At 56.4% G+C, this 19,578-nt stretch overlaps 1 protein-coding gene across 2 annotated transcripts in view; it reads left to right on the top strand.

Annotated features, from left to right (window-relative positions):
- Positions 1–19,578, top strand: part of CAPN2 (calpain 2) — a 40,562-nt gene that overhangs the window by 1,490 nt on the left and 19,494 nt on the right. For both annotated transcript variants that reach the window (XM_054508136.2, XM_045877676.3), the window contains exon 2: positions 3,139–3,208. In XM_054508136.2, the coding sequence (XP_054364111.1) occupies positions 3,139–3,208 (70 nt within the window). The remainder of the gene's footprint in view (positions 1–3,138; positions 3,209–19,578) is intronic.

The following is a 19,578-nucleotide window of genomic DNA, read 5'->3' as shown; positions in this document are numbered from 1 at the left end:
GCTGCCTGGACCTCTAGCCTCTCTGCTTCCATTTCTTCATCTAAAAGGAGAGATGTTGCCTAAGTATTTTCCTCTTTATTTATTATTCTTTATCTTTTATTGTTCCTCACAGAGCCCTGCTAACTTTCCTCAAGTGTTTTTGCAGTTTATAGGTATAATTACGTATTATCTGTCCTTCCCTCAGAACTGCAGGGACCCCCTGTGTATTGGTCACCAGTGTGTCCCCAGAGGTCAGTGCCACCTCATCCAGCAGTCCTGAGCGCCTGTTAACACTCCAGGCACTGTCTTCAATGCTTGGGATACATCTGTGAACAGAGGGACAGTGATTCTTCATGGAGTCAGGGAATGAATGAAGGCAGGGTTGTAATGAGCCTCAAGTGAAGTTATAGTTGTGAAGGTGACAAATAAAAGAGAATGTATTCACCTGACACTAGCATAGTGCCTCGCTTACAGTTTACAGAGTGAATTTGCACACTCCTTCACTTGTTCTTTCATTCACTATTAAATAAGCACTTGCTGAACACCTACTGTGCCAAGCACAGTATGTCTAGTTTCTGCCTCCTTAAACTTTAGGGGCTGGTGAGGGGAGGCAGGTCGCCCAGGAGGTAGAACTGCCGGTAGAGCTTCCAGATGGGCGAGAGATCTGGAGCCAATCTCAGGACCCCGCCATGTCAGGATGAGACAGGCTGCGAGCTGCACAAGTTGGGGTGGGGGGGAGGCTGTTATGTTCCCATTCAGCAGTTGAAGAACTAGAGGCTTGCAGAAGTTAAATATTTGCTCACACAGGTGTCCGGGGTGGAGCCGGGACTCTGTCCGGCCTGTGGGTTGGACAGCTACCCTCTGCCTCCGTCCTGCCTTCTCGAACACTGCTGTGGTTGGGGTCAGGCGAGGGAAACAAAATGTCCCCTGGATCTGGACACCAGCGAGTCACTGGGGACTTTGGAAGAGCAGCTGCAGTGGGAAGGTGGTGCAGAGCCAGTCGGCTGGGTGCTGTAGGTGCCACAAGTGAGGGACCCAAAGCAGGAAGAGCGTCATCAGCTCCTTTGAGAGGGTGTCTGAAAAGGGACAGGGGAGTGGTGGGTAGGGTGGGCCGTGGGATTTGAGAGGCTGTGGGATGTGTCATGTGTTGAGTCACCGGGGAGGAAGGGGTGAGAGGCAGACAGCAGGAATTGGTGACACGAGGTCCCAAGGAAGGGAGAGCAGGGAGCAGGCAGGCCAGGCAGGCCCTGAGTGGGAGGGTGTGCTCCTCCCCAGGGAGGGGTTTCCTGACCTCGCTGCTGAGACCAGCTGCAGTGCTGAGGAGGTCGGAGCAGGGGCAGGCTGCCTGAGTCCCCCTGTGCCCCGAGAGCACAGACCTCTGGTGGCCTCCAGATTCAGGGACTATCATCCCCTTGTTCTTCAGTGGCAATAACAATAGCTGACTTCTGTGGAGCGCTTACCAAGGACACTTGGTGTCACTGAACACCCTGTGGGGGGTACACTTGTCACACCGTCCCCATTCCATAGATGAGGAAACCAAGGCCAACAGAGGTGGAGGACCTTGCCCGGGTCTTAGAACCCGTTGGAGTGGCAGGGCCAGGGTTCAGACCCCACTTGTCCGGACCCAGAGCCCAAGCCCTTGACCCCGTCCCCGGGGTCGCATCCAGGTTTAATCCAGTGCCTACATGCCATGCGCGAGGCTCACTTTCCTGAGGCACCTCCAGGGGCCACCCTGGGCTTTGCCTTCTTTGGAGAGGCTGCCCAAGGTGTGGGAAAATTTCTGAAACAGTGGAAAATCCTGCTGGTGGAAGAGCCTGGCACACAGAGGAACGCGGTGTGATTCTTGGGCTCTCGGCACCAAGCCCAGTGTGTCCATCGATGAGCTGCATGAGTGCTTGCCTGGCGGGTTCGGCTGTCCCGTCATCCCCCCAAGCAGCCTGACCTGAGCAGGGAGGGGACCGTGGCGAGGCGTGAAAGGAATGCACTCTGCTGTAGAGTGATGAGCAGGGACAGGGGACAGGGGGCCGGACCCAGGCCCCACCCAAAAAAGGCTTCTGCTTGACCGAGAGGGACACACCGAGGGGTGTGGGGTGGAGCACCGGCACACCGAGGTCGCCCAAGCCAATGAAAGCCCAGATTTATGCCTGGCTTCCTCTGGCTTCCTCTGCGGTTTTGGGTTGGAGCGCTTCAGAATCAGGAAACAGAGAGGGTGGCGGGAGGGGCCAGAATTGTTCCCGATTGCCTCCATCGGGCTGTGGGGGCGGGGGGATAATCGTGAGTTTTGTTACTAATCAGTGAGGTTGTAACACCCTTAGAGTTTTGTTACTAATCGGTCAGAGGCAGCCTCGCAGCAGAAAGAGTACAAAGCTATTGTTATCCGCCAGTGAGTGCAAATGCCAGTGCTGTCTGTAACTTAGAGCCGCTATCTTTGGACACATTGTTTTACACTGTTTTATCTCTGTGGCCTGTTTCCTCCCCGTAAGATGGGGACGGTACCCATCTGAATCCCGGAGAGGGCCCCATGACATAAAGCACCACGCACAGCACCCCTCTGCAGCTGCTTCCCGAGACACGGATGCTGCCGATATCCCGCGCGCTGGGCGGCTTCAGAAGGCTAGATCCGTTCCCCTGTACACGCCCCCCAGCAACACTGGACGGGGCACAGCTAAATACCAGACGGCAGAGTACAAGTGCTCCGGGGCTCAGAATCCCAGACATGAGCGAGGGCTGGACTGTGAAGGAGGGCTTCATGGAGGAGGTGGCAAGGAGGCTTGAAATACGGTAGGAGGTGAAACAGGAGAGAACAAGGTGGGAAAGGAATCCCACGAAGACAAAACAGCTGATGTGCAGGAATGGAGGAGAGGGGCTGGTGGGGCTGATGGGGCAGCCCCAGAGTATGAAGGGACCCCACAGCTGATGGAGAGGAAGTAGAGACATGAAGTAGGCTGTAGGCAGTGCGGGGCGCTGGGGTTCCATGGGGCAGGGGTACGAGAAGTTGCCCATGGCAGTCTGGCTCTAACTGCAAAACTTTCCCTGGCGGGGGGAGGGGGGTGCGGATGGCGGAGAAGGCGTCTGGTGCACCCACTGGGAACGGAGGTGTCCTAACTCCAAAAGCATGTGCCTGGTGGCTTGACAGCACTCTGTGGGTCTCGTTCCCAGGAGATCTGCAATGACCCGCGGTTTATTATTGGAGGGGCCACCCGCACGGACATCTGCCAAGGAGCCCTGGGTAAGTGACGGCACCTGAAACGGGCTGTGGGGTCTTGTCTGCAAGGCTGTGCCTCTCCTCCCTTCCCAGGCAGCCTGTTGGCTTCCATTTCCAGAAGCTTCCTGGGATTTCTTCTCCCCTGAGGTGCCCATCCTGAGGCACACATGAAGCCTCCTGGGTCCCCTGCTCTGGGCTGGTTGTTGAGGCTACACAGATGCGCCCACTGGAGGGTGCAGGGGCTTCTGGATTCCAACTTCTCATTGCGCTCAGACCCCCCGGGGGGCAGAATGGCTAGCGGTGGACGCAGTCGGGCTCTGGGCTGAGGGCAGGTGGGAGGACTCCCCCAGGCCAGTCACAGCCCTGACACCTCCATTCTTGGGGGCTCGGGGCCCAGGGGTGGTGACTCAGTGTGAGGGAAGAGGGAAACCTGAGCTCGCTGCTGAGCGGAAGTCAGAGCACCAGGGTGTTCTCAGTGTTTGCAAGATGGGCTCACCATGGTATCACAACAGTGGGAAGCAGCGCTTCTTGTTGCAAAGGTGGTTGTAATGTTCGTTTAAATGCACGGGGAGGGGGGAGCCGAACTGTGAGGGCCTGAGGCCGAGCCCTTGTTTTCTCTGGATGGACGCAGTGCCTGCTGAGCCTGGACCTGCCGAGTCTCCGGCTTCGGTATGAACTCTCCCAAGGCTTCCGTGAAGGCTTAACGTGGGCCTAGGACCATGACTTGAGATGCTCGTAGAACCCTCTCGTAAGGAACAGGAGCCTGTGGTCACTCCGATAAACCAGAAGCTTGTTTCCTGCGATCAGCTTCCGCTTGCTCCCCAGACTAGTCCACCTGCAGCAAAATCGATCACCTGGAATCAGACCGCCTTTCCTGGCCCACTTTGCCCAGGTTCCGATACTCAGAGTAATGGCGGCTTGTGTTTCTTGGGTGAACACTGCACCAGACACTAAGCCATGATGCAGAATCCCCGCGGTGCTGTGATTATGCTTATCAATGAGGACACTGAGGTCCCGGGAGTAACGGCGGAAGTGAGGGTCTGGGATACAAGCACGGACCGCGTGATTCCAGGGCCTGTGTCCTCAGCCCCCGGGCCACACTCGTAGAAGGGGGCTGGAGAGTCTCGGTCCCCGAGCGACGTCAGGGCAGCTGTATGAGTCTGGGAGCCGCACAGGAAATGCCTCTTGGAGAACATGCCCAGCTGGCCTGAGCCCAGCCTCTGTGTGCGGATGCCTGAGACGCTAGAGCACATTCTTAGCTGCAGGGAACACCCCCCGCCCCCCTTTCCTTCCCTCTCCCCCACAAACAATAGAAGCCAGGGGTCCTTGGGCAATGGGAGTTAGCTGACAGAGGCCTTGGCCAGCTCTGGGGGCTTGGGGGATTGGTCACACCAGGGCTGGACTCCACACGTGGCCCCAACATTTACTTTAATAGAGCGTTATGACATCTCAAGGGCCAAATTGCAAGTAGCAAATGCAGGATTTGAGTGTTCTTTACATAGCACCAGGCCTTTCGGAGAGGAGACAAGTGGACCTTACATTCCAGGGGTACAATTCCTGAGATCTGCCCTGGGTCAAATAGAAACAAAATTAAGTATGATAGCCCTTTTAGAATTCCTCAGTCATTGGTCTGTAATTTCTAAGGCCGTTTGCTCTCTTGGCCTTTCCTTTCGGAGGCTGCTGGTTGGAGGACTGCCTGTGGAATGTGGTTGTCTGGACTCTCACCCGCCTCTGGTCTCTGGGCGCAGGGTGGTGACTGTGGCCAAGCCCGAGCAGGCTCAGAAGCATCTGGAACAGGGGACTGTGGCCGCGGTAGCTGGCCACACGAGCAGAGTGGCAGCTGGGGCTCAGCTCCTGGACTGTGGGCAAGTCCTCACGCAGGTGAGGCATTCGGCTGCTCTAAAGTAGTTCCTCCCACCTGCCACGGAGCGTGGACCACATGCTCCAACGTGGAGCGCGGCCAGACCGTCTACAGCAGTGACAGCCCGGCCACCACGCGCATTTCTGTGTGCCCAGCTGCAGGCAGTCACCCCAAGTCTGCCGTGAACCGCCCCCCCACCACGCAGACCAGAAGACAGCCCAGGGGTGTGGCTGGGGGTACAGGCAAGGCCACAGAGCTGAAATGCGTCAAAGGAGAGAAGCAGATCCAATTGTAAGTCTTCCTGCACTCCTCAGAGCTGCCCTGACACCGTGACTGTGTCAAGGGGACCAGGAGGTGACGTTCTCAGAGCAAAATTCACTTTCTGTCCGGAGACCCACTTGGCTCACCAGGGACCCCAGGCGGTGCCGTCCATAGACTTGTGCATTTCTGGGTGCCAGTGGGCCCAGCAGTGGGCCATCCACAAACCACCCCCCTCTCCCAGGAGGCACAGCCCAAAGCCCCAGCGAAGTCGTTCACGCTGTGTTTGCAGAACTGCCCCTACAGTGAGCAGCTAAGTAGAATCTGGACTCACGGCTGGTGACCTGCTCTTATGGGCTGGAATCACCCCCAGAAGCCGGGAAAGTCCGGAAGCTGAGCTCCTCCCACTGTAGGTTTTCACTGTGCCTCTGCTGAGCTTTCTCCAGTGCCCCCAGAGTTCCCACAGCCCCCCATAGCTCTCTCTGCTCTCCCCAGGCTGGTCTCACCCCCCAACACCACCCCAGGGCCCCCAGGGGATGGCTCGAGGCCACCAGCAGCTGTCAGAGCTCTTGAAAGGCACAGCCTGTGTCATTGTCACCTGGAGGATATTCTCCAGGCCCCTGGGGCGGTCACCCTGCCTCCACACCCAAGAGGCACCTGGGTCCCCAGAGCACCTACTAGGCGGTGTTGGCTACAGGTGTGCTCGCCACAGCCCGGCCCGCTGGAGAAGCACCTGCTCCCTCCACCAGATCAGCCTGGGGGTCCTGGGGCAGGTTACCCAAGCTGAGACTCAGTTTCCTCTTCTGTAAATGGGAATAATGACACTACAGTTGACCCTGGAGTCACACGGGGGTTAGGGGCGCTGATGCCCCGCACAGTTGAAAATCTGCATCCAACCTGACTCACCCAGAATTTAACTACTAATAAGTGTTGTAAATAATCTTTATTTATTTTTTAAAGATACTTATTTATTGGAGAGAGAGAGAGAGCATATGCACGAGCAAGGGGGAGGGGCAGAGGTAGAGAGAGAATCCCAAGCAGACTCCACACTGAGTGTGGAGCCCCACACAGGACTCAGTCTCACGACCCTGAGATCATGACCTGAGCCAAAACCAAGAATCAGGGACACTTAACTGACTGAGCCACCTAGGCGCCCCTGTAAATAATTTTAGATGATTTACATTATAATTTTTTTAAAAAGTCATTTTTATGGTAGGTGCCTTTTGAAATGTTAATAGACTTTATTTTGTGGCACAGTCTTAGATTTACGGAAGAACTGAGAGGACAATACAGAGAACCCCACCTACCCCACACCCAGATTCCCCGTCTCGCTGAGCTCTTATTATGGCTCAGGACCCAGCACTGATACGGCATCATCGAAATTTCCTCAGCTGTTCCTAGTGTCCTGGCTCTGCTCCAGCATCCCGCTCAGGGACCACGTTATATTTGGCTGTTGTGTCTGCATGGGCTCCTCTGGGCTGTGGCAGTTCCGATGCTTCTTGCATTTTAGGGTTCTTGTAGGAGGCCCCTCTATTTTGGAATGTGCAGGTGCCTTTAAAAAAATAGTGTGTGTAGTTTTAAAAAAGGGATGGAAAATTAAGTGTCCGCTGGTTTGGTGGAGAAAGTAAATACATTCTCTTCTCTTTGCAATAATCGCTTCGCGGCCAGCCCCATCCTCACTGCCCCCCCCCGCCCAGGGCATCTCCAGCTCCTGGAGCAGATGTGTGGCCGCTATGACTCATTTCCTCCCAGCCTCCCTTCCAGTTGTAAATACTCCCCCCAGCTTTGTTCCCCGAAGGCTGCAGCCATGCTCCCAGGTCCCTTCCTGCTGCCCTAGGACAGTCCCAGAAGCTGGGACAGCTGGAGCGCTAACCCTGCTGTTTTCCCCAGGCCCCTGCCCTGCCCTGGCTGCCCCAGCCTTGGTCAGCACACAGCAGGCTTCCTGACCTCGGGACCCCAGAGAGCAGGGGCAGCGGGAATTCTCCCCCAAAAGAACCCCCCCCACCACTGTTGCATACATTTACATCTGAAGCCCCCGGGGTGCCCAGGAGTTTACAGGGCTCCCCCTGCTCCCCATTGGCCTCTGATCACACTGGCTTTTCGCTTGTCAGGGGCTCCCTGAGCCAAGAGCCAGGCCACATCCTTCTGGCCTTCCGTGTCTGCCCCTGAGATGAGAGTTGGATCAGATTTTCCTAAGATCCCACTACTTCTGACATTCTGTTACTCCAAAAATATGCTACCTTCTGCTGGCAGGAACCCCCCCCCCCCCGCCAGCTTCTTGCACCCCCATCCCCACCCCGCAAGGGGCTCAGCTCATGTCCCGGCTCCAAGGTCTGGGGAGCCCTGCTCAGATCACCCCCCAACGGCGTCAGCCGCAGGGGGGCTGGCGAGGCGCTGGCCAGCAGCAGTACGGGTGATGGAGCCCCAGGAGAAGGGGGGTCCACACGGCGGGGGGCGGCCTGGCCGGCAGGTGTGCGTTAACCAGGACGGAAGTGGCCTGTGTCTGCACTCCAGGACGGTAGCACGAGCCACATGTGCGTTGTGGCCACTGCGGGGGGCGGCGCAGCGGCCCGGGACGCCCTGGGGTCGAGCCTCCTGCCCCTTACTCTCCGGGCTGGGATGGTCCTCACAGGCCTGTGTCTCCGCCCGAGCCAGGCTGGGCACATGCATCCGTGAACACCTGTAAGCAGCAGGGTCCAGAGGGGGGACGTGGGGGTCCGTCAGGCCGAGCGTGGCCGTGGCTCTGCGGCGCGTGGCTCTTCGCTTTGGGCGGATCGCCGTCCTCCTTAAGCCTCCGTTGCCTCATCGGCGAACTGGGCGTAAGGGAAGCACCTGCCGCAGGGCTGAGGCTGAAACTGAACGCACCTGTGCCGCTCCGGGCGGCCGGGCGCGTGGGAGGGGCGTGAGTGCAGCCCGTGGGCGGCGCTGTTCCCGCGAGCGGGTCAGGTGCACCTGGGGCGTGCGCGCATGCGCGGTGCCGGCCGCCGGTACCTGCCGGGCCGGGCTCTGGACCTCGCGGTCAGCAGTCCCCGAAGTTGTGGAGAGGGACAGGAGGTGGTGTTCGGAGAAGAGCTCAAGGGGCCCCGTGCAGTCCCCTGAGCCCCACCGGCGGGGCCCACGCTCTGCCTGCAGTGTGCCTTTATCCCGAGCTCCCGCCTACTGCCTGCGCGTGGGAGCGAAGGTGACGCTTGTGTCCTCCCTTTCCCATCGGGTGGGGAGCTGCATGACTCGGTTTCTCGGTCTGTCTGGCGGTTTGGATCAGAGTGCAGAGCTCATTCTTGTGGGGCTACTTTGTACTGGGGTCTTCTCTCCTGCACCTCACGCCCCCCTCCATGGGGAGATTTTTGTCCACAGTTCAACACTGCGGATGCCCTCAGGGACTCAGGAGGTTGGGGGCTCCTCCTGTGGGGTGGATGAAGGCGGCGGGGGTCAGGGGAGAAAGGGCGTGGGTTTGACTGAGCCCCAGTCCCTGGAGCTGGGGAATGCAGCTGAAACCAGCACCAGGTGGCTTCCTGCTGGTCCCCGGCCAGCCAGGGCCCAGCTGCAGGCAGGGACTCCCTTCCCAGCATCCAGTGGTCCAGGCAAGTTCAGAGTCAGGGCTCACGTCCTCAGCTCCCTCCTTCCTTGTAGGGCCCCCACTCAGGCAGGGGAAGGGAGGGGCAGGGACACATGGTCTGGATCATCCGCTGGCTCCTGGAAGGAGGCTTGTGTTAACCAGGGCGGGGTGGGGCCCGTCGCCCATAGCCTCGGATGTAAATGAGCAGTGATTGGGTGTGAGGGCATTCTGGTTTGGGGGTGCCCTTTTCTGGGCTGCTGTGGGGCATGAAAGGGTGATGGGAGGGACGCCCCATGGGACTCATCAGCCACCATCCCACAGGCCTGGGCCCCTGGCAGGGTGTGAGCATCTTCTGGAGAAGCCCCTCCCAGCAGCTCCCAGGGGTGGCCCCGGTTGGCCCCTCGGAGATTCTGTCCCCTTCCTTCCAAAGCCGGTCCAGTGGCCTCCCTCCATAAGCTCCCTAGGCCTGTCCCCTGTGCTGGAGACCATTAAACACCAGTGTGTCAGGAGGGGTCAGATGTGCCCAAACCAGCCTCAGCATCTGGTCTGTTTGGAAATTGTGTAGCTTCACACGGAGAGCAAAGGAGCAAGGCACTAACACAGTGAGACCAGGGCCATCGAGACTGAACACAGGGCAGGGCCTCCCACCCTCCATGCTGTAGGGCGGGCGGCGGCATTCCTGGCCCCTGGCCACTGCATGCATCAGCCCCCACCCAAACTTGACAGTCAGAAATGCCTCCACACATTGCCAAGATCCCCTGGGGTGGGGGAGTTGGTGGCAAAGCGCCCCTGGTGGAAAATCACTGAACACCAACACCGGGGTGTGCAGGGGAGAGGGTGGGGAGGGTGGTGGGAGCCTGGAGGGAGCCTGAAGGAGGAAGCCACGGTGGTAAATGATGGGCAAGTTGACAAGGCTCCGTACCCCCCCACACACAGTTGGGAGGAACCAGCCTGTAAAGTTGGGGTGCATTGCTGGGATGTTTGAACTTGTGGGAGGAGCTCCAGCTTTCCCCCACCTGGGGAGTTTCTGCAGCAGAAGACGGGCTGCCCCTGCTTCTTGGAAGGTGCTCCCCTTCTGGGGCAGGCGTTTGGACTGCATCTCAGGCCCTGGGGTGCCCCAGCGACGGCAGAGTGACTGGGCGCCTTGTGCGCCATCCCCACACCGTCACCTCCGTGCTGGCCGTCCTCCTGCTGGTGCCCCCCCCCCCAAATGGGGCAGGCCATCACAGTCAGCAGGTGCATCTTCCTGGCCAGATCTCAGGAGAGCAGATTCCAGGAAGGTCCCTGTCTCGCTACACCTGTATCTAGCGTTGTAACCCACCCCCAAAATCAGTGGCTCAAAATAACAGGATTTTCCTGTTCACTTACACGGGTTTGAAGGATGGCTGGGGTCAGCCCCGTGACTCAGGGCCCCTCCCGCACTTTCAGCCACTGGGCTGGGGTCACCTGAAAGCCCCTCACCCACCTGTTTGGAGCCTGGACTGGAGGCCGGGTCAGCAGGGGCCCCGGGGTCCCTGTGCCTCTCATGTGGCCTCTTCCATGGAGGCCTCAAGTGAGCTGAGCTTCTGGGCGCTTGTCCAGGGAGAGACCCCAGGAAGCTGCCTCACCTTTTATGACCTAGCTTCAAGGGTCACGCGGCACCCCTTCTGCCGAACCCTATCCACTGAGACACTCAGAGGCCGGCCCGGGTTCTAGAAGAGCATGTGACCCCAGAAATACTGTGGCTGCCATTTCTGGAAGATGCCATGCTTCCTCCCCTTGGAATGATGGCCTTGTCCTTCACCAGTGGTGACCCAAGGAGGCTCGGATACTAGCCCGTCATGGTTGGGTGGCTGGGTTCTCTGGGATCCCCCAGTATGCAGGGTAGTGGGGCACTCAGCTGGCTGGGCTCACCGGTGCAGTCTGGGGACATGGTAGGGGGAGAGCCTGCCCCCCAAGGGCTGGGACTGAGTCCCCGAGGGTGACCAAGGAATGAGGTGGAGGGCAGGTGTCCAGGCAGAGTTAGCACTCTCCCGTGGGAAATGGCCTCTTCTGGAAAGTATAAGCATTTTATTGGGTCTAGAGGATCTGGTGCAGAAGGGGAGAGGCTGAGCACCCTCCCTAAACTGGCAGAGTCTAGTCTAATCTCTTCTACCTCACCTTCCGCTCACTCGGAGCCCTGCCCCACCTGTGCCTGCTCCCTGCTCCTCTGGGACTGGGCCATCCCTACACTGCTCAGGTGTCCCCACCCACCCTTCCCTAGCCCTGCAAGGGCTCCTCCCCTCCACCTGCTCCTCAGGACCGGTTCAAGCCCATCTCCCCTAGCCCCCTGCCCTCCTAACCCACCCCCTTACCCACCCCTCCTGCAGCCCTCCTCCCCCTTACTCCTCCTGCAGCCCCTGCCCCACTTGTAGCCCCCACCCTCCTATCCACCCCCTTACCCACCCCTTCTGCACCCCACCCCTTTACCCTCCCCACTTTTCCTGCAGCCCCCTACCCTCCTATCCCATCCCCCTTACCCACCCGTCCTGCAGCTCCCCACCCTGTTCAGACTTGAAGCTGAGGGCTCACCAGCACCTGTGATCGTGGTCCCTTGCCTGTCCTCACACTGGCCCAAGCGCCTGAGAGCAAGAGCCACTCTTGTCCGGAGCCCGCACACCAGGCATGGAGGGGAGAGGGAGCAAACAAGGCAGTAGAGAGCAGACGGGGGGAAGAAGATTCGTGTCCGTGTCCGCTAGGGCCCGTGCAAGGAGGGGGTGCTCAGAGGCTCTCACAGGCACAGGGGCTCGTCAGGCCCCGAGAGAAGCAACAGTGGGGGTGCCGAAGCTCAGAGGGCTTCCAGGAAGTGGCAGGGCCGGCCTTGGGCGATGCATTGTCTGCGCTTTCTCAGCGTGTGTATTTGAAGCGTGTACACGCTGTGTGTGCGGCGAGTCAGGGACACGTGCTCGGCGGTGACACGGGCCCTGCCCTCACGGATCTTCCGTTCTGGGACCCACCACGGGCAACCACACTCTCCTGGGGAGGGGACAGAAGCCCAGCGTCTCCTGGATTCTCTGCCTCACTTTCCTGTTTGTGGAGCGAAGCCCCTGATGGCAGGCGGAAGCACGCAACGAATATCATTGTGCTCCCCGTTTGGAAGCTCCCCCGCTCCCACAGCCGCAAATATTAGGAAACCAGCCCTGTCCCGCTCCTGGCAGTGGGCCCTGGGTGACCTTGGCCCCTGCACAGAGCTGACTTAGGACGCACAGAGAGGCCGGGGAGCACGGCCATGGAAATTTACTGACATGGCTCTGTATGAATTCACGTTTTCAGAAGAGGGTTCTGGGCCTTCAAGGAATCATTCATCAGGCCGCCCAGAGGGCTGTGTGGGGAAGGCTGTGTGCGCCCCTTGTGCTCAGGCCGGAGCCAGGAGGGGGTGAGCCCAGTCAGAGACACTTAAACTTTTGTCAGGGTAGTCCAGAGGGTAAGGCATCTGTGCCTAATGACCCCAAATTGCAACCCAATCCTCCTTTTCCCAAGCAAGTCAGAAGGGAGAGGCAGGTCTGGACTTGGAGGGGATTCCCTGGGGCCCATGAGCACAAGGGGCCTAGTGATCCCAGCAGGTGCCCGGGGGGGGAGGGGGCAGAGAGAAGGTCACTCAGTAGTCGTTGAGTGAATAAATTAATACATGAGATCTCTCTGCCTTAGACACAAAATTCATAGATAAAATTCCGTGCAAAAACCCACAGCAAGACACGCAGGGAGAAGGTGGTCCACCTGCAGGGGGAGGAGGCAGGGCGCTTGTGCCCTTAAAGGGCCCTCTTGCCTTGTGTCCTGTGAGGGACCCTTGGCCCCCCATCCTTTCCTATGTGGCTCCCCCTCCTCACATGCCCCCATTGTCTGGTCTCATCCTTTCTGGGACCACACACCACAGCCTGAGACTTTGCTGTCCTGGGTCCCAGCTTTCTCCCCTGACTCCTTCCCTAGAAAAACACATGTTTACATTCATGCAGAACTTGCACAGAAGGTGTGGGGTTCCACATCTCTAAAGCCCATCCGGGTACCCCTAGTTTTCCTTTTGCATCAGATCCTAACAACCTTCTGACTACCATAGCTAAGAAAATGTGAGGTCAGAGAAGTTCAGAAATGTATCCAGGTGCACCCATCACCAGCAGGATCAGGATCCAAACCCAGGTCTTAGCACACATCCTGTGCTCCTTCCCACCCGCCTCTGGTCCGGCCTCCCAGGTCTGTGCAGGAGGCCTTCCCCTTGTGGTCTGGGGCTTACTGAAGGCCGGCCTAGCAGCTGGGGAATGGCCAGCCCCACCCCTGGGAGCCTGCCTTGGTGAGTGAACACATCAACCCCAGCCCTACTGGACCCTCGGGCACCCGCCTGTTCTGTGTACTCGCTAGGCACCCAAGGCTCTCAGCCGCGAGACTGGCGCTCCCCGGGTTCTGCACCTGCTCCTGGCTCCATGTTGGCAGAGAGGGCGCCTGGGACAATGTGGCTCCAGGGAGGAGGGTGCGCAGGAAGGGCGATCCCTAGGGGCCTGGCTGGAAGGCTGAACCCAGCCCAAGGGGACAGAGAGGACCACCAGGAGCCCAGAACCTGACAGGAACCAGAGAGGATGGAGTCAGCACAGGTGTGTCCAGGCGTGAGGGAGGGAGAGAGCAGGGCTTCCAGGCAGGCTGTGGGCCCAGGGAGGGCAGTTCTTGGAGGGAACAGGCATGCACGCAGCCTTGAGTGGGCACATCTCTTGCAGGGATCCCGAGGTCCCCACTGGGGAGGGGAGGGATCTCTGTGCCGACCTAAGTGAAAGATAGGGCAAGTCTGTCTTGGCCCTGGACACCCTCCCCTGGGCGGTTTCTATAATGCTGGCTTCCTAGCTGTTCCCCACCCTGGTTCAGCCTCTCAGTAGCTCTCTGGAGTTCCCATTCGAGGTCTGGTCTCAGAGTGGGGTGAGGACTCTGTGTTCTGCTCTGGGAATTAAGTCGAGATGCAGTGTGGGGTCTTTGGAGAAAGGGGGTTGCAAGCTCGCATAGGCAGCTCATGCTTGACTGAGCATATGGCTGTTAGGATACCCAGGTGGGCTTTTAGGATAGGAAGCAGGGCAGAAAATCACCCCCCACTCCACCCCCAGCCTCTCAGGCCTGTATCAGTTGAGTGTCTTCCAGAACAGACTAGTAGGGGCAGGAGTTCAGCTGGGGGTGGGGGGAAGAGGGGGGTACCCGGATGTGGGAACAGCCAGTCTGGAGCCTGTAGTCAGACCTTCAGTGGGTGGTTCAGGAACCCCTGGGCAGAACCTTGTCTGTTCCTTTAATGATGGGCATGGCCAGCAGCCCGGGTGTTCAAGGACCTGTGGTGACCCAGCTCTGACCCTTGTCCCTGCCCGTGTCTGGGGTGCTGGACAGGGGAGTCCAGGGGAGTCAGAGCTTCAGGCAAAGTAGACAGAAGGTGCTAGAATTTACTATGCCTCCCCTCAGTGGGGCCTGACCCCTCCCCCAGTGCATACAATGAAACCATGTCTTGTGAAGAAAAACCATGGGTTTTAAAGAAAAGACAATCCAGAAAGAAGAGGGTATCGAAATCTAGGGAGAGAAAGAGCCACAGATGCTGTCAGAAGGACCTCAGCTGCTACAGGAGGTCCCTGCATTTAGGTCCAATGGGGGATGGCCAGGGAAGAGCCTCACCCACCCCCCAGGGAAGATCTGGTTCTGTACAGGCCAGCAGTAGGTGCACCCTTCCTAAGCATGCCAGAAGGTTCCAGGGTCAAGTATGTGGAAAATATGCACATCGTGCCCTCTCCCCCCGAAGCCACCACAGATCATTGTTGGGAAGCCTCCACTCTTGACCTGCTTAACTTTGCATTTCCCGTGGAAACATGGAACTTTCACCCATCATCACAGGAAATCCTCAGATAAGGCCCAGAATCAATAAATCAAAACCCAACAGTTTAGCATGCTCGTTTTGTTTTGTTTTAAGGTTTTATTTATTTATTTGACAGAGAGAGAGCAAGAGCAGGAACACAAGCAGGGGGAGTGGGAGAGGGAGAAGCAGGCTTCCTGCGGAGCAGGGAGCCTGATGCGGGGCTCGATCCCAGGACCCTGGGATCATGACCTGAGCCGAAGGCAGACGCTTAACGACTGAGCAACCCAGGTGCCCCTAGAATGCTCGTTTTATACAGAGATGAATCTCAGAAGAATCGGCTAACTGAAGTGAGCGTGGGTGCCTCGGGGAGGGAGACTAAGACAGGGCATGAGTCCACGTTTTTTAGTGCCCTTTGTGCTAATTTTTAAATCTAGGGGCAATGAAAGCTTGATCTAAAAAAATGCTAAAGCTGGAGGCGCCTGGCTGGCTCAGTCGGTAGCACCTGCGGCTCTTTTTTTTTTTTTTTTTTTTAAAGATTTATTTATTTATTTGACAGAGAGAGACATAGCGAGAGCAGGAACACAAGCAGGGGGAGTGGGAAAGGGAGAAGCAGGCTCCTGGAGGAGCAGAGAGCCCAATGCAGGGCTCGATCCCAGGACCCTGAGATCATGACCTGAGCTGAAGGTAGATGCTTAATGACTAAGCTACCCAGGCACCCTAAAAAAAAAAATTTTTTTTAAGTGCTCTCTACCCTCAACTTGGAGCTCGAACTCACAACCCTGAGACCAAGAGCCGCATGCTCCTCCGACTGAGCCGGCCAGGAGCTCCTAATATGTTTGAGACATTAGTTTTTCCCTTTTCCATGAACTGCTTACATCTTTGTCCATTTTTCTATGGAGCTCTCATTTCTTTATTTACTAGAAAAGTTTATATATAATGTCTGGGATCTGAGTATTTTTCCTTGTTATTTTTTTTAGTTTGATTTTGTTAATTATGATTTTTTTTTACCATGTAGACTTTTTTTTTTAATACTATAATGTAGTTAAGTTTATCATTTAAAAGGCTTATGGCTTCCAGGTTACAATTCCATAGCCTGTCTCCACTCAGATTATATTGGAATTCTCCCATCGTCTCTTCCAGAATGTCTGTGAATTTGTAAAAACATTGTATTTATAATGTTATCATGATGTTAACATACTAAGATACAATTAAGATATATGGCATAAATACATAGGCAATCAAAATATAAATAAAACAAATGGCTAGACTTACCATATTTATGTAGGATTATGTAAATAACATATTAGAATATATACTTAAATATATAATGTTAAATGCTAAAATATGAACATTATTCCATTTAGAATTTATCCCTATGACAAGATGAACTAGAACTTGATTATTTTCTAGAAGGCCACTCCATTGTTCCAATTCCACATGTGAATAGTGTATCTTCACTAAATTCCTATGTTTGGAATGATTCTGAACTTTCTGTTCTACTCCATGGATCTGTATTCTCACGCACAAGTTCTGTATGGTTTTAATTAATTGTGGCTTTATGCCTGTTTTAATACCGGATAAAGGTAGACTCCCTTCCCAGACTTTCTTCTGTCTATGCTTGACATTTAATTTTTCCTTATAAACTTTACATCAGCTAAGTTCCAAATTTAAAAAATCCTCTTACCTTTTTTATTGGGATTGCATTAAGTTTACAGACTGACTTAAGAGGAAGTGGCATTTTTATGATGATGACTTTTTCTGGCCAAGAATCTGGGCCCCGTTTTAAATGGGATAAATGATTATCCGAGCTTCTCCATGCAGGATGTTACCCTTGGAGTTAGCTAAGGGTGAACAGCTGATGAGGGATAGACTGTAGTCAGCCAAGTCTTGAACACTCTTGGCCATACACACTGTGTGTTGGAAGCCTTCTGTGACCTGGTGAGGAAGTAGCACCAGATCCCTGGCAGGAGAGGCCCTGATTTAGGAGGTGGAGCTGGTGTCAGGACTCAAGAACTGGGCATAAGTGGGTCATGCCCAGATGCCACCTCGAGGGAGCAGTGCCCGGGGTCAAGGGGCACAGCTCAAGCCAAGCCCAGGAAGAAATACTCTCACCACACCCTCCTCCTCCCTTCCTGTGCTCCCCAGGGCTCCCATTGGCCGAACTCACCAGCAGCCAGAGGCTCTGGGAGCCCACAGTTTCGTCCAGGGAGGCCAGCCCCAGGGCAGAGGGCAGGATGAAGGTGTGCACTGGACGTGGGGAGGCACGCATGTCCCCACCACCATCATCTCTGCTCTGAGACAAATGGACTAAGTGAAGACGAGTTCATTAATGGTGACCGAGTGTAAGCAGACTCTGCACCCCACAGGGGCTTTGTGGTGCACTGCTCAGGGACAGTCCTGCATGGTCCAGGTGGTCGCCCACCCTCACCTCTCTCTTGCAGACAGGTAATTAAAAAACCTATAGAGGGTGCCTGGGTGGCTCAGTCGTTAAGCGTCTGCCTTTGGCTCAGGTCATGATCCCAGGGTCCTGGGATCGAGCCCCACGTCGGGCTCCCTGCTCAGCCAGAAGGCTGCTTCTCCTTCTCCCACTCCCCCTGCTTGTGTTCCTGCTCTCGCTGTCTCTCTCTGTCAAATAAATACATAAAAAATCCTATAAATAAATAAATAACCTATAGAACTACACATCTGCATCTTTCCAAGCCCATCTGTATGGCAGCTTTCCTAGACAGTCCTTGTCACTGAAAGACACCCTTGCAGGCTTTCCTGGGGCTAAACCAGTAGAGCAGTGGACAGGTGCATTGCCATCTCACCTGTCCTGACCCAGCCAGCTGGTTGTGCCCAGATCCTGATGCCACTGACCCAAACAGGCTCTGCCTGGGGGAGGTTCCCAGGACTTCTCCACCCACCTCACCTCTGCAGGAGTTAAGTCCCTGCAGGACTGTCCAGAGGAGAAGGGCGGTTGTGAATCATTTGGGGGAAGGGAGAGGCTGACCTTGATGGGGAGGACAGAGGATCCGAGGCTGCAACGGGAGGTTGTGGGACAGGTTTCCCAGGGAGGAGAAGGCCCCACACGGACGTGGCATCCATGTGCTAGTGAGCACCATGCAGCCAGACACGGAGACAATCAGGTCCCCCCTCAAGGACAGAAGTCCCCACGACAACATCCTGTGAGTTAGATGCCTTGGAAATTGGCACCTGTTCGCAAAGGAGACCATGTGGGTCACACGTTAAAAGCTTTGCTCAGACCCACCTGACAGTGGCTCGTTACGGGGACTTCGGGAGGCCACCAGCCTCCCTCGGCCTCCTGTCCACTGCTGTGACAGAGGCCGACAGCACCTGCCTGTTTGTTCTGTGACGAAACGAGAGGACGATCTTGGTAAAGCCCAGGGACCTGCCGTGTCGTGAGTCCCCATGATGTCACTATTCTAGTCCCTGATGCTGAGAACGCTCACAGGAGCGGGGGAAGTAAGGAAACAAGGTGGGCCGTGTGAGGGAGAGTTAGGAATCCGAGTGTAAAACAGGATTTCCGACGCTTTTACCTTATTAGGCATCTGCGCACTCTTCCAGGGGCCTCCCAACCTTCAGCCCCACAGCTTGGAGCGCTGACGGGAAACGTTTTGAGTCTTCGGCTGTAAAACGCTCTGAGTCTTGTTCCCTCTTGTCTGCTGTGCTCTTGGTGCCCCTGTCTTGACGGTGTGACAACAGGCTGACGTCCTGCCGTCCCAGTGAGTCACGGTGCGTCCGACGGGTGGCAAGTTTTACTGTCCCATGAGCCATGGCCTGAGGGAGTTCAGATACAGTGTAGGATTTCAGGAAGCTGCCGGCGTGTTACCCCTCCGTTTTAAGCGTGGATTGCAGTTGGATATTCCTAGTGGGGTCAATCTCTAGCAAGGTTCGGTTTTTAAACAAAGCCCAGGACTTGATTTAGAGGATTTGCTTGGGAGACCAGATCACCTCTGGCCTGCGTGCCCTCTGAGCTTCCATTTACTCAGTCCACAGAAGCAACGACAGCCCGGGTGATCGTGTCGTAAGGGTTACAGATAACTGTGCAACATGCTTTTTGCAAACTGCAGAGCATTGTGCACACACTGCCTGCCCACTATGGCTCAGGGCAGACCCGGATTCCGCCGCCTGCGCTGCCCCTTCAGGATACCTGACCTCAAGCAAGTCACTCGACTGCTTAAAGCCACAGTGCCATCATCCAGAGGCATTCTAGGATGACACGCCCTTTCAGAGGAAACCAGTTAGGGTGGGACAGCTCTGCACAGGGCAGGGGGTGCGGGGGCATCGCTGAAGGAAGAAAACTGGAAGGCACGGAACACGGCCACTGATTTCCAGAATGTGGCAGGAGCCTCTGGGTCTGGTGGTGAGCAATCGTCTGCGCTGGGTGTGGGGCCAGCGCTGACCTAGATGTATGGCCCACGATAAACAAGAGCCCCATCCCTCCTGCACCCGGTCACATCCTGGGAACAGCCGTGACGTCTTGAGACCACAGAGCAGGACACACATGCGTCATGTTAAAGCACCGGCTCCTGGGACCCCGGGAGACTGAACGGGGGGGAGGTCCGAGGGACCCACTGCTGCTGCAGTCCCTTCACCCCGAGCGGCTCTTCCCAGGGTGCTCACAGCTTCCTGGGGCCGCACAGCAGCTGTGGGGTTCTGGCTTCAGGACTCTGTCTCTGGGATCCTACAGTTGAACCACTTTGTCCACAAGCCTGTCCTCCTCCACGTGTTGACCCAAATCCAAGCACTTTGCAAGATGCCCAGAAAATCTTGAATCGCTCAAGAAGAGGAAGAATCACAGGCATCTCCAGGCTTCCAGAGAAGGACCAAAGCCACGAGAGGATCCAAGGTCAGGGGAGGAGGAGAGGATTGGAAAGGGGATCTCGTGA

Source organism: Mirounga angustirostris, unplaced genomic scaffold (genome assembly GCF_029215605.1).
Source record: "Mirounga angustirostris isolate CCGP_5_RB_7025 unplaced genomic scaffold, mMirAng1.0.hap1 SCAF_6, whole genome shotgun sequence".
Lineage (NCBI taxonomy): Eukaryota > Metazoa > Chordata > Mammalia > Carnivora > Phocidae > Mirounga > Mirounga angustirostris.
Note: the sequence above shows the minus strand (reverse complement) of the source record. Positions and strands in the feature narration are given on the sequence as shown.